Here is a 14,839-nt window from a genome sequence, read left to right on the forward strand (position 1 = left end):
ACACGAGTAACGACTGGGCTAAGCTTGTCAAGTTCACAGTAATGTTTCTTCTCAATGCTTTGGGTCTTTGCAACCACAGACTTCTGTCTCATCTTTTAGCCACAGTTTTAATTTTTCTTGGCCAATGTCATACTTGAATTTGATTCGTAAACTAAAAATTATGGACCATTATAAGTATCTTAGAATTCCTCGCTGGGTGCCTTTTCCTGGCCAAATCTTCACAGGCAAGAGATGTCAAGCCACACTGCACTATCCTCAACTTCCCTGCAAAGACTTACTAAAATAAGGTAAAATTGTCTTACCCAACTTACGAGAACAGAAGAAGTTATGAAATGTTCTGCTGTACGAATGCAGAATTATATTAATAACGTAGTGTTAACTTAGCTCCTCAATTGTATCATGCTGAACTTTCACATACTGCCATTTTTCTTATTCAGAATAGTTCAATTACTAAGGAATTACCTTTCAATTAATAATTACTGAAAATCATTATAAGACATCAGTTTTTATACACAATTATATCATTGCTCGAGAGTCCCCGTTTTCAAAAGAAAATTTATAACACCACAGTGAGAAACAAAGAGAAATCTCATTTTCTAAGGTAAATGTAGTAGTCTAAGTAGTAGATAATTAAGGAGCTTATATAGCATATGCTATTATTGCCGTTGTCAATGGCTGAATACTAATCCGTTTAACTGCCTTTGAGCTATATATTTTTAAATATGAGTAAAAGGTACAATCTCACAGTAAGTTTAAATGGCTTATTAAAGGTCTTTACATGGCAACAGTATCACGTCAGAGATGAATGGTGTTTCTAATTTGCTAGCCACTTGGGTCAAGTTTTCTTGAAGCAGGAAGCATATTTATATAAGTAATCATCACACAAACGGCCTTTTGGGAAAAGCTGTTTGTGAGGGTTTAACATTTTTGAAGTATGCTTTTGTATATCTTCTAAATGGGCATTTTATAGGCATTGGGCCAAAGTGCTTTGAACCCACAATCCGTAACTCAAGCATAACTGCCTGAGTGCAGGAAGATCCATGGAGCATGGGGTCTGGGTTTGAGCCCCCTTATATTTGAATAACACTTTCAGGGACCTTGCTATTTAATGTGTGGGGGTGGAGTGGATAGGTAGCAGCATCTGCAGCACCTAGGATCTTGTAAGAAATGGGAAAACTCCACCGCAGAGTCACTGAACCATAATCTGCAGTCAAAACTAGATGCTCTATGGTTTGTAAGCAGTGTCCCAGGACCCCCAAACCTGTACTTTCTGGTGCCCACACATAGGTCATGGTGTCCCTTTCTCTTTCCTTCTCATTTCTAGAATATCCTTTTTGGAGAATAACATCCTCTCAGCCCATGCTTCCCCAATCTTATCACTCCCACACCCACTCCCCAGACCCAAATGAATTTCCCAACACCTGACAATCTGATTTTTATCAAGAATCCACTTCTGCTCTCCACCTGACATCATCCAAGGGCTTCCTGCTGCTGAATAACCAGGGGGAAGTCAAGGCATTGTAACAGCTCCTAAGGCTGTGCCTTCATTCTGCTCTCTTGTGCCCGAGCCTCCCACGATCCTCCCAGTGGGATTGTGCACTGAAATCCCACTCGAATCCAGTCAGCCTCCCCTTGCCACTGGAATCCCTTCTGTTCTTGAGAGGGGATTTCTTCATCCATGTTTCCACTCATGGAAAGCTGCCTTCCTCCAACCTAGCCATCAACTTTTCTGCTGACATTCTTGATGGATTGAAAGGATGAAAGGGAATCATGCCAGATGTTCGGGGGACTCACAGGCAGGGTTTACTCTGTAGAGGGAATTGCATGCAGTTACTCCCAACCCACTTGGCAGCCCCCTGCTCATACTTCATTTGGCCCCACCCATGCATCGAGAGGCTCAGCCAGCAGCAGATGCCCAGAGGCAACTGGACTTCCAAACCAGACCCAGACTGGCCAGCCAGCTGGCCCCTAAAAGCCATTTGGTCCCTCAGTTCCAAACTGTGCCAGGGCGAAGGGCTCTAAAAATAGTGAACTGGGCATGTAGAAGCGCATTACAGGTTTAGGCTCTGTGGGCCAGGGGTTAGCACGGCCAATGGTAAAGGGTACAATCTGGGGTCAGCCAGGTGAGGACGCCTTCAGATTCCTCTGGAGTGGTCAGCACCCAGAACAGATTTCTTTAATCAGAGGAAACTGGCAGGGGGAGAAACAAGATGGCTTTCTGGCCGAAGTGAGTCCGAGGACCGAGTTTGGAGCTTCCGTTCTTCTTGAGACCAATGAACCAATTTTTCTCTGCATGCTTCTTGGATATGTAGGTGTTATAATGGTTTTCCTCCAGCCTTTCCAGGAACAAACATTCCTCACTGGGTGTCTGCTAAAAAAAATAACAAAACCAGAGAGAGTAGAATAATTAGTGAGTGGTTTTCGATGGGGTTCCTCTGTTTACTAGTTGTGTGACCTTGGGCAAGTTAGTGAGGCTCTCTGTGCTTCACTTTTTTTGTTCAGTGAAGCAAATACTGGGAAAATAATGGAACCTGTGTCTGAGGCTAGAAATGAGGACTTCAGTGAGCCTTCAGTGTGCGTCTGCTGTTATGCAAGCTCTTCTCGTGTCTGTTGTGCTTAGGACCCTGCACTCTCCCACGGAGGAAATCCTGAATGACTTTAAGTACCTCAAGGACAGGGCTGAATCTTTTGTTTCTGTGGAGACCTGACATCTAGGTTTGACCGTGAAAAACATCCAAAAGAGGTGAAACCAGATTGTGATGCTGTGGGACGTTCTTAAGTGTGATCCTGAAGAGTAAATGAAAACTTGCCAATTTTACTTTATACCCTGGTGGTTTTCACTAACAACATTAGGATTTTACTTTAGTGCTATTATGAACATGCTGCTGCTGCTGTGCTGCTAAGTTGCTTCAGTCGTGTCCTACTCTGAGCGACCCCATAGATGATAGCCCTTCAGGCTTCCCCGTCCCTGGGATTCTCCAGGCAAGAACACTGGAGTGTGTTGCCATTTCCTTCTCCAGTGCATGAAAGTGAAAAGTGAAAGCGAAGTCACTCAGTCATGTCCAACTCTTCCTGACCCCATGGACTGTAGCCTACCAGGCTCCTCTGTCCATGGGATTCTCCAGGCAAGGGTACTAGAGTGGGTTGCCATTGCCTTCTCCATTATGAACATGAGTGCACAAAATATGTCCAAAGCACAAAACATGTCCTGGAACGTAAAGGGTTGTTTTTGTTTTAATGAAAATAACTTTATTTTTTGCTACTTATCAAAAGAATGGTACTTGTAAAAATCACAGCTTCACTTTAAAAACAGAAAGAAAAAAATCACCCCAAAGCATACCCATTCAGATATAAGCATCTGTTAACAGTTGATGAACTTCCTTCCATACATCTTTATGTATGAGCATACAGAGACATAGATAGGCCATATGGATATAGATTTAGGATGTTATCAAAATGGCATGTTATCTCTGCTGTTTTAAAAATGGGTGATAAATCTATGAAAACATATTTAATCTCACTAGCAAGAAGATGTAAATTAAAAAATGATTTAACTTATATTGGTTATAATAATCTTAAAAAGATTTACAAGGCTTGGTATTGGGGAGAGTGTGGGAAATAGGCACTTTTACACACATTGGTGAGATTAATTGGTGGAAACTTTTTGAGGGGACTTTTGCATATGCTGAAGCTGAAACTCCAATACTTTAACCACCTGATGTGAAGAACTGACTCATTAAAAAAGACCCTGATGCTGGGAAAGATTGAAGGTAGGAGAAGGGGATGAAGAGGAGGAGATGATTGAATGGCATCACCGACTCAATGGACATAAATTTGAGCAAGCTCTGGGAGTTAGTAATGGACAGGGAGGCCTGGCGTGCTGCAGTCCATGGGGTTGCAAAGAGTTGGACACGATTGAGTGACTGAATTGAACTTGCATGTGCATCAAAATTTAAAGTATGCATTACCCTTGACTCAGTGATTTCCCTTCTAGGAACTGACACTTCTGAGTTAGTTGAGCCAGTGTAAAACTATATTTTCAAAAGATGTTCTTTAATATTGGCTATAATGATAACATGGGAAACAATGTAAATACCCATGGAACTGTGATTGGTTAAGTGGAGAGCAGTATATCCACATGAAAGGATCCAATGCAACTGTCAATTTATTAATTGGATAGATAGTTAAAACATTTTAAATTGTGCAATTACACTGAAAATATCTACCAACAATTACTTTTCTTTTTTTTTTTTTTACTAAAATGCATGTTAGAATGGGAGGAATTCCAGTTCTTGGCAGTTTCTATTTGTCAAGATTTTAGAATACGTTTATTATGTTTGGACATAAGACAGGAGTTTTAAAATACATGTGCTCTGTATTGACTTAGCTCCAATTCCAAGTCATGTGATGTCTATGTTATCTCTTCACTCAGCAACGGTTGGCAAGTCCCTTTCTGGTGGTTTCCGATCCTGTTGTTTATTCTCTATTGGTGAGCATGTTTGTGTGTATAGACTGTCAGTCCTACTGAGGAAAGAGATGGAATCTTGTCAGCCTTGTGTCTCCTCCCCAACACAGAGAATTTGCACATAAGAGGTGTTCACCAAGTAGGTGATGAATGTACTTTCATTCTTGAGTTCATTTAAAGTATTCAGTAAGGTTATCTTTGATTAGTAAGGAACTACGTAAAAGGATTATACAGTGAAAGTGACAAATAGATTCAAGGGTTTAGATCTGATAGACAAGAAGGCCAGAAGAACTACGGATGGAAGTTCCTAATGTTGTATATGAGGCGGTGATCAAAACCATTCCCAAGAAAAAGAAAGCAAAAAGACAAAATGGTTGTCTGAGGAGGCCTTACAAATAGCTGAGAAAGAAGAGAAGTGAAAGGCAATGAGAAAAGAAAAGATATACCCATCTGAATGCAGAGTTCCAAAGAATAGCAAAGAGAGATAAGAAAGCCTATCTAAGTGATCAATGCAAAGAAATAGAGGAAAACAATAGAATGGGGAAGACTAGAGATCTCTTCGAGAAAATTAGAGATACCAAGGGAACATTTCATGCAAAGATACAATAAAGGACAAAAATGATATGGACCTAACAGAAGCAAAAGATATTAAGAAGAGGTGGCAAGAATACACAGAAGAACTATACAAAAAAGATTTTCATGACCCAGATAACCACGATGGTGTGATCACTCACCTAGAGCCAGACATTTTCAAGTGTGAAGTCAAGTGGGTCTTAGGAAATATCACTATGAACAAAGCTAGTAGAGGTGATGGAATTCCAGCTGAGCTGTTTCAAATCCTAAAAGATGATGCTGTGAAAGTGCTGCACTCAATATGTCAGCAAATTTGGAAAACTCAGCAGTGGCCACAGGACTGGAAAAGGTCAGTTTTCATTCCAGTCCCAAAGAAGGGCAATGCCAAAGAATGCTCAAACTACCGCACAATTGCATTCATCTCACACGCTAGTAAAGTAATGCTCAAAATTCTCCAAGTGAGGCTTCAACAGTGCATGAACCAAGAAATTCCAGATATACAAGCTGAATTTAGAAAAGGCAAAGGAACCAGAGATCAAATTGCCAACATCCATTGGATCATAGAAAAAGCAAGAGAATTCCAGAAAAACATATACTTCTGCTTCATTGACTATGCTAAAGTCTTTGACTGTATGGATCACAACAAACTGTGGAAAATTCTTAAAGAAAGTGGAATACCAGACCACCTTACCTGCCTCCTAAGAAATCTGTATGCAGGTCAAGAAGCAACAGTTAGAACCAGGCAGAACAATGGACTGGTTCCAAATTGGGAAAGGAGTACATCAAGGCTGTATATTGTCACCCTGCTTATTTTACTTAGAAGAAGTACTTCATGTGCAATTCGGGCTGGATGAAGCACAAGCTGGAATCAAGATTGCCGGGAAAAATATCAATAACCTCAGATATACAGATGACACCACCCTTATGGCAGAAAGTGAAGAAGAACTAAAGATCCTCTTGATGAAGGTGAAAGAAGAAAGTGAAAAAGCTAGCTTAAAATGACATTCAAAAAACTAAGATCATGGGATCCAGTCCCACCACTTCATGACAAATAGATGGAGAAACAATGGAAACAGTGACTGACCTTATTTTCTTGGGCTCCAAAGTCACTGCAGATGGTGACTGCAGCCATGAAATTTAAAGACACTTGCTCCTTGCAAGAAAAGCTATAACAAACCTAGACAGCATATTAAAAACCAAAGACATTACCGTGCCAACAAAGGTCCATCAAGTCAAAGCTATGGTTTTTCCAGTAGTCATGTGCAGATGTGAGAGTTAGACCATAAGGAGAAGGCTGAGTGCCTAGAATTGGTGCTTTTGAACTGTAGTGCCAGAGAAGATTGAGAGTCCCTTGAACCATAAGGAAATCCAGTCAATCCTAAAGGAAATCAACCCTGAATATTCATTAAAAAGACTGATGCTAAAGCTGAAGCTCCAATACTTTGTCCACCTGCTACAATGAACCTACTCATTGGAAAATACCTGATTCTGGGAAAGACTGAGAGCAAGAGAAAAGGGCCGCAGAGGACGAGATGGTTGGATGGCATCACTGACTTAATGGCCGTGAGTTTGAGCCAACTCCAGGAGATGGTGAAGGACAGGAAAGCCCGGCATGCTGCAGTCCACGGGGTTGCAAAGAGTTGGACACGACTGAGTGACTGAACAACAACAACAGTGTAACAGGAGGTGTTCTGCTCCTTATTCATCTGTAGCCTAGTGCAGTGACAGCTGGGCGAGACACTTTAGACCATTTAGGAACAAGATAGGATAGAGATGTAATGTTTGGTAGGTGACTCTGCAGCCTCTGGAGGAACTTGCCCAGACATTAGTCTGGTGCACATCATCGGGGTGGGAGGAGGTTGGCAGTGTTGGACCCAGGTGGGTTATCCATTCTCCTGCAGGGAGGACTCAGCCTATGACAGCCCTCCGTGGGTGTCAGGCCTGGGTGCTGTGATGAAGCTGAGCATGGTCACGTCCCTCACCTGATGTGTCTGTTACCCAACAGCAGCTGACACACAGAATTGCTGAGTCACAGGCTGAGTCAGAGGCCAAATTGGAGATGCTCTATCTGTGTTTCAACCAGGATTTGTCAGCACTTACTGTGTACTTCGTGCAGTGCCATAGGCCTGGGGATTAACAGCTGATTCATGGCTGTTGTTCTAGTTAATTTTTTATATTTAGCATGAAAAAGAATGAAGTGAAAGTGTTAGTCACTCAATCATGTCTGACTCTTTGCAACCCCATGTCATGCTTTCCCCCAATTACGTAGGCGATGGATACCCACTATAGAAAATTTGGAAAACACAAAGAAGCATTCGCGTATTATAAAGTCATCCATTCACCATTCCCAAAGATAAATATATTAATGTTTTAGAGCCTTTCAAACTTTAAAAAAAAAAAATGTACTTTCCACGTATAAAAATTTGTATCTGGATAAATGAATACCTGCTATTGGCTAAGAGCATGGGGCAGAGCTCTGAGATATTTTAGAACTTTGGTTCATCAATGAAGGCAGATGAAAATTCATATTCTTAGGAATATGAAAATAGTGATATATTAAGATCACCCTGGGCATATTTCAGGTGAATCAGTGACAGCCAAGACTATGGTTAGAGAAGGGTGTTTCAATCCTAGAGGAAATGGAATTTAAGGGGCATTCTCCGTCAAAGTTTAATACAAGTAAGAGAAGGTTATAATAAACATCAGTATTGACTTAAAGAAAAGCCATAAAACTGTAACATATAACGTGATAATGAAGGTGAGGAATTTTTAAAGCAGTTGCGTTACAGCTGTCATTGCTCCGTGCGTGTGGATTCTGTGTGTTGTCTCTCTGACTCTCCTGCCCTATGTAAGTATGCGGTAATTACTGTTCATTACTGTCCTTGCTTCAGATAAGGCTCAGAGTAGGTGAGTAACTTGCCAAACTGGCAGAGATAACGAGATTAAGTTATGAGTCTGAGACTGATTGATGGATTGGTCTATTGATTTCATTACAGATTGGAAGATCTGCCTTAAAAAAAATATCTACTCTCACTTCCAGTGACTGCCTAGCTCTAAACCCTTTCAAGTTGTCCAAATCAATCTGTATTTCAGCAAACAGCCTACAGGAGTTAGCTGTTCCTCCGATGGTCTCATCTGCTGAGCCCTAGTGGGCAGCATGAAAAAGATGAACTGTGTTCAGACCCCAAGCCCTAGCTGAAATTCCAGCTTCAAGAAAAAGTTTGAATTGCCACTTGGCAATTCGATATAAGTTAAAGGGAGACCTGGACTGAAATTCCCCTGCTGGCTGCCTTTTGGTAGATGTCTTCATAAAAGGGAAGAAGGGGGTTTGGTGAAGCCTTAATGTTCAGTTGTTAGGCTACAGAGAAGGGATTATTGAAATCCAGAAATAATTTGCAAAAGGTGCAGCCATTGGCTTTAGCTCTCATTCAAAATCAAATTGCCCCTGTTTCCTTCCTTTCTCACAAAGATCAATATGTACTGAGTCAGACATGTATAAAGCCTTAAGTAAAAGAGGGAAGGAGAAGGATTTTAGCCACTGAATAAGCTCTTGGACTGTGCTTCTCCAGGGCAGGGATGTGTCTATTCATTACCCTCCCCACTCCCACTCCCCACCCTCCTCTCACCCCTGTACCCAACTGCACTTACACACAGGAGGCATTACTACATGTTTGTTGAATTAACTTATTAAACTTTTTATCCTTTTAGGTGACCCTTCCAGAATAAAAGGACTATTTTAAAAGTTTTATGTATGACGTATCAAATGCGAGAGTCTGGGCTCTGCAGTTTTTATAAAAAGCATGAGACATACCTATATAACCCAAGGCACATGCTCAGGAAGCATTTTTGGAATTAATGAATGAATGAATAAAGTGGGATTGGGTATTCTGGAGCAAGTGACTGGATGAGTTACTAAAATTTCAATCAATGTTTTCTCTTTGTCTATGTGATAATATGTTGGAGTATTTTGAGAGAATACCGCAAGAAACTCTTATGTTTGTGCCTAAAATAAGGCAGTGTGGAGGGTGGGAATCCTGCTGGAAAAAATAACAAACAGAGACTAATTGATGCTTTATAGTTTGCATCACTCCATGTAACAAGATTTCTGGAAACCTCAAACCTTGGCTGAGTCTGGAAGCATGTCAGCCACATACTTACTGAGCCGTACAAAAGCCCGTTGGTGTCCATGGCCAAGAACTGGCCAGTCTCCGTACTCTTAATATACACCTCCCCTATGCTTTCCGCATAGAGCTGCAGCTGAACTGAAATAAAAATAACACGAGCAAAAGTAAATAAACACTAAGCTTTTGCCGATAGAGTCTGGCAGCCAGGACAGTTAGCCACGGAAAATTCTGCTCATTCATCTCACAGAGCCTTCAAGGATGAGCCTCATATTAATCAAAACATAGAAATACAGTTCCTTTTTCTTTGCCCTCCAAAGAAAGCCGTCTGTTGGGAGTCATGTTCTCGACGGAAGGAGAGGTGGTGGCAGGCTCGCCCACCCGTCTCTGCCTCGTTTGTGACCCCAAATGCACTTCACAGGGCAGGGTCAGGGGAGGAAGCTCATTCACTTCCCTGGATCCAGCATCCCAGCAAGCGATCTTGGGGTACCACAGAGTCGGCAGCTGGCCAGCCTGAGGCTGTTCAGCTTCAGTTCTCAACCTGCTTTGGCAGGAGTGCTGGGAAGGCCTGGGCCTTCCTTTCGTGGGTGCTTTTCATGGACAGATTGTTATTTTTCAGAATCTAATAATGTTATTTTCCCAGATGGAAGAGGTTCCCAGGAAGTTATTGGCACGTATGAAACTCAAGGAGCTTACCCACGATGAAGTTCAGTCAAGCCCCTACCTCTGTGGCAACCCCACTCGGGTACTGGTAGAGGGGAAATCCTGACCTCTGACAGGGAGAATGAGGAAGGTACCTGGGGTGGGAGTGGTGGTTCTCAACTGGGGATGATTTTGTTCTGCAGGGGGCAGGTAGCCATGTCTGTAGACTCTTGGTTGTCCCAGCTAGGGTGGGATAGTGCTACTCACATCTAGCAAGTAGAAGCCAGGCATACTGCTCAACATCTTACAGTGCCCAGGGAACCCCTTCACAGCAAGGAATGATTCAGCCCCAAAAGTCAGTAGTGCCAAGGTTGGGAAACACTGAGGTTAAGGGTAAAGACTGAGATGCTCTGAGTTACCTCCTCTCGAGTTACACTGACTGATACTCCCATGGTGCCTTGCCCACTTCGGGACAATTTCATTGGTCCTAACCATTGTTATGATTAGGGGTGAAGTCTGGACTGGGGACCACTGAGCATCCAACAGTTCTTTGGGAGTCAGCTGACCTCTCTAAGGGTAGACTTTGTCAGAGGCCAAGGTACAGGGGATGCTAGAAGGAGCACAGGCCTGCAGTTTGAACCGCTAGGCCCTTCATTGCTTTTCTTTGTTTTCATTTTTTATTTGATTTCTTAGAATCAGAAATGTATTCCCATGTTTCATACTTGGAAACACAGAGGAGGAGGTGGTGAATGTTTTCCTTCTGCCCCTTCCAACCTCTTGCTCCCAATTGATGGGGGTCAAGACAGACAGGGATCCTTGCCCTTCCCCTGGGATACATTCTCCTGGGTAGACAGAGACAAACAAGTAAACTCCTCCTAGCTATATTTTGAGTGTGTTCTTCTAGAGAGATTTTATGCATGAGAAATAGATTTTATCCCTCCTGTCTTTTTGTTTTTTCCTACACAAATGGTGAGATACCCTACAGTCCTGTACCTGTGTTTTCCAGTTAAAACTGACTGGAAATCTTTGCACTGAAGCAGTGAAGAAGTTACCCTCCATCTTTGCCAATTGAATTGTGTCCCCTTATATGGATGTGTGATAATCATTTTACCACTTCCTTATTAGTATGTCTGTATCTTTCCCACTGTTTTCCTTATCTTCTGATTCATCCCAAGGGTGATACGTAGTTACATCACCATTATTGAAGACTCAGTTCTCTTGTCCTTGAAAGTCTTTGCTGCAGAGACTCAGGACCTCCACTCACTTCCTCTGGTGAGCAGAGTTTATTTAACTCATAAGAAGAAAGCGAGAAGCCACAATCTCCTTTGCTACCAGGCCTCCTGACTCTGCTTAGCTCTGAGAGGCAGTCATGAAAGCACAGGCCAGAGGCCTCCTCTCTCCAGCCTCGGGTCCCACCACTCGCTCACTGAGTCACTACTCCAGCCACACCACTCCTTTCCCACACCAATTTCTCTTCTGCCACAGGATCTTTGCACACAGGCTCTGCCCTCTGTCTGGTATCTCCTCTCCCCTAATAGTCACAAAGATGGTCCTTTTCCTCCTGGCCTCAGCCCAAAAACCCTTCCTCAGAGAGGCCTTCCCCCCACAAGTACCCCACAACACTCTGCACAGCAAGTCCTTTCACCCCCACCCCAGAAGCCCTGGCACCCTAGTCTCTGCATCTTTGTCTTTCTCCTTCCTGGTTTGTTTCCTTCATGGCACTTAGCGTGCACTTATTTTTGTTGTTTAGGGCTTTACTCATTTATTTCTGCCTCCCCAGGGGAGTGTACACTTGGAAGAAAGGGCAGGAATTTTATCTGTCCTATTTCCCCTTCAGTCTCCTATGCCTCCCACAGTGCTTTGCACCCTGGGGAGAGCCAGTATGTATTTGTTGAGTGGACAATGTTAGGCTAATCTTTGCAGAAATGATTCTGTTGGCCCATCATTAGTAAGCTGCACATTTTGAATTGTGTTTCCAATAATGCTTTGTGGAGTGAAGTAACATGCAACCGAGTTGTGAGTTGTAAGGTTCAAGGCTGGGCTTTGCCACTTAGGAGCAGGACCTTGGCTGTGGACCTTTCAGGCCACAGTCTCCTTGTTAGTAAAATTGGAATGATTTAGATTCAATTTCTAGAGTTTTTTCCCACCACTAGCAGTCTTGAAAGCATGTAAATACATTTAATGATGGTGCTATATACAACAGAATATTATTTCACCATAAAAAGGAATAAAGGACTGGTGCATGCTACAGCATGGCTGAACCTTGAAAGCATGTTAACTGAAGAAGCTTACTCACAAAGGACCACATATTGTATGATTCCATTTAAAATAAATGTCCAGAATAGGCAAAACCCGTAGAGACAGGAAGTAGATTAGTGGTAGCCAGGGGCTGAGGAAGGGGTTGGAGAGAGAAGGGGAAACTATGGTTAAGAGGTATAGGGTTTCTTTTAGGGTGATGAAAGCTGATTGTAGAGATGGTTGCACAAATCTCTAAGAAAACCACTGAATGGCATCCTTTAAATGGGTGAATTGTAAGGTATGTGAATGTATCTCAATAAAAAATTTTTTTCAATGCTCAGTATTTTCATTGACCTCTGATTTGCAGAGAACTTTCACATGTGTTTTCTATCAGTTTCTCAGCATAGTCCTGTATATTTAAGAGAGACCAAATTGCTACTTCTGCTAAGTCATGTCAGTCGTGTCCGACTCTGTGCGGCCCTATAGACCGCAGCCCACCAGGCTTCTCCGTCCCTGGGATTCTTCAGGCAAAAACACTGGAGTGGGTTGCCATTTCCTTCTCCAATGCATGAAAGTGAAAAGTGAAAGTGAAGTTGCTCGGTCGTGTCCGACTCTTAGTGATCGCATGGACTGCAGCCTACCAGGCTCCTCCATCCATGGGATTTTCCAGGCAAGAGTACTGGAGTGGGGTGGCCATCGCCTTCTCCAGAGAGACCAAAGGAAGGGAATAATTGTTTATTCATCATCTACAATGTGCCAGGCATCTTGCTAGTTTCTATCTTGGTATAAATAGTGTAAAACTGAAGAGTTTGGACTCAGGAAGCAAACTGCATGAATTTAAATTCTGGCTTGGCTGTGTATTAGCTGTGTAATGATTGGGTATGGTATTTACCTCTGTTTCCTCATCTGTAATGATAGTGTCTGCTCCATAGAGTTGTGAGGTTTAATGATCTGACACCTAGACGTGTCCAGTAAAATTGCTATCATTTTTATTGTGTTTAGGTGACATCATCGCTTCTCAGAGCATCCCGGGAGGAAGGTGGCACTGGCTCTGTCCTACAGGTGAGGAAACTGAAGCTTGGTAAGAGCACCTTTACCAGACATTGTACTTGGAATCATAGACAAAACCATGACCAGAATCCAGGCTTGACTATTTTAAATATCCTGCTTTTTCCTCTCTTTCATACAATACCTTGAACAGTTACCAGAAAGATTGGTCCAAATCAAGCCATATTCACTTCACTCCTTGGTCCCCCTTATGTTCAAGATCTGACCTGCACAAGATGTCGGATGGCCATGCAGAACCCCGTTTTGTAGCCATGATGATGTTAGCTACCTGGGACTTTTGGCTCAGATGGTAAAGAATCTGCCTTCAATGTGGGAGACTTGGGTTCGATCCCTGGGTGGGAAAGATCCCTTGGAGAAGGAAATAGCTACCCACTCCAGTATCCTTGCCTGGAGAATCCCATGGACAGAGGAGCCTGGCAGGCTATAGTCCGTGGGATCACAAAGAGTCAAACACGACTGAAGTGACTTAGCATGCACATCTATATAAGTAGGTCACATTATATATAAGTCAGTCACGTTATAGCTGCAACAGAAACCCCAAAGGGCAAGTCCTTTGGGGTAATCAAGAAAAATGTTTTTTTAATAGACTTCTTTTGTAGAGCAGTTTTAGGTTCATAGCAAAAATACGGGGAAAGTATGAAATTTACCATGTGCCCCTCCCCTGCATGGCACAGTCTCCCCATTATTGTCACCCCCCACCAGTGAGGTACAGTTGTTATAAATGATGAACCTACACCAGTACATCGTGATCACCTAGGAAGACTTAGTTTTTTTAGCTTTTTATTTTCTAGTCCATTTCTGTTCTGCGCCTTAAATACTGCCCGTTTGTCTCGCTGTGGGGGTAGGTAGAGTTGACTTTGCCGTCTGAGGAGCCCCGTCTTGGCCATGTAAACGCTCCATGGAGGTAGACATGAGACAGAGCTGCCTGGCGCACGACTCAGCCCTCGGCCCTGAGCCCCAGCACCAAGTTGTTGCACTGGTGAGAGTTTGTCTCAAGAGTTTCCTCTGTAAATATTATTTCTCCAGGATGTCCAAGTTTCATAGCTCATTTTCACTGGATTTCTTTCTGGCTAAGTTGCTTAAACATATATCCTTCTACAAGCAGGGCTGGCAGGAAGGAGTAACACCCAGCGCGTTGCTCGCGTAGCTGACTAGGTGTCCAACTGCCTAGTGTGACTTCATTCCAGTTTTCCAAACCTACATCCTCCTGCAGCTGCTGTTAAGGGTTGAGAGGGAAGGAGGGCAAGTGGGAGAGGGGGGCTTACAAAGAGAGGGAGGGACTGGCCAACACCCTTGGCAGAAGCAGCAGCCCTTCCCTCTTGGAGGGAGCAGGGGCCTCAGGGGAAGCCACCGAGTCATCATGTATTCATGGTCTGGGCATTATGTGCTGGGTGCTCTGTTCAGTGTGGGCAAGGTCCCCGCCTTCAGGGGCTTACACCTATTCAGGGTCAGATGACCCAGAGTAATCAAGCAGTACAATAGCAAAAACTCCACTTGTTTTCGAGCTAAAAGTAAACAAAAGTGCAGCAACCAAAACCCTCTTTTTTCCCTCTCTCTATAATTGTTTTCTCTCTCAAAGAAAAGCAGAAAATAATGTATGATGGGGAAAAAAAGCAAACTGCAAAATAATATTTATGGTAAATCCTTGATGAAAATTTTGTAAACAAAACATAAACCAGTGCACATAGTTCATGAATAGATAGGGAGTAAAAGGTTAAAATGTGCATTTGAT

At 42.9% G+C, this 14,839-nt stretch overlaps 1 protein-coding gene across 3 annotated transcripts in view; it reads right to left on the minus strand.

The window, feature by feature from the left end:
* Positions 1-543: 543 nt before the first annotated feature.
* Positions 544-14,839, minus strand: part of FGF1 (fibroblast growth factor 1) — a 117,612-nt gene continuing 103,316 nt past the window's right edge. For all 3 annotated transcript variants that reach the window (XM_052643255.1, XM_052643253.1, XM_052643254.1), the window contains 2 exons: positions 9,197-9,300; positions 544-2,371 (listed from right to left, as the gene is read on the minus strand). In XM_052643255.1, the coding sequence (XP_052499215.1) occupies positions 2,177-2,371; positions 9,197-9,300 (299 nt within the window). In that variant the 3' untranslated portion in view covers positions 544-2,176. The remainder of the gene's footprint in view (positions 2,372-9,196; positions 9,301-14,839) is intronic.

Source organism: Budorcas taxicolor, chromosome 7, assembly GCF_023091745.1.
Source record: "Budorcas taxicolor isolate Tak-1 chromosome 7, Takin1.1, whole genome shotgun sequence".
In the NCBI taxonomy this organism is placed as follows: Eukaryota; Metazoa; Chordata; class Mammalia; order Artiodactyla; family Bovidae; genus Budorcas; species Budorcas taxicolor.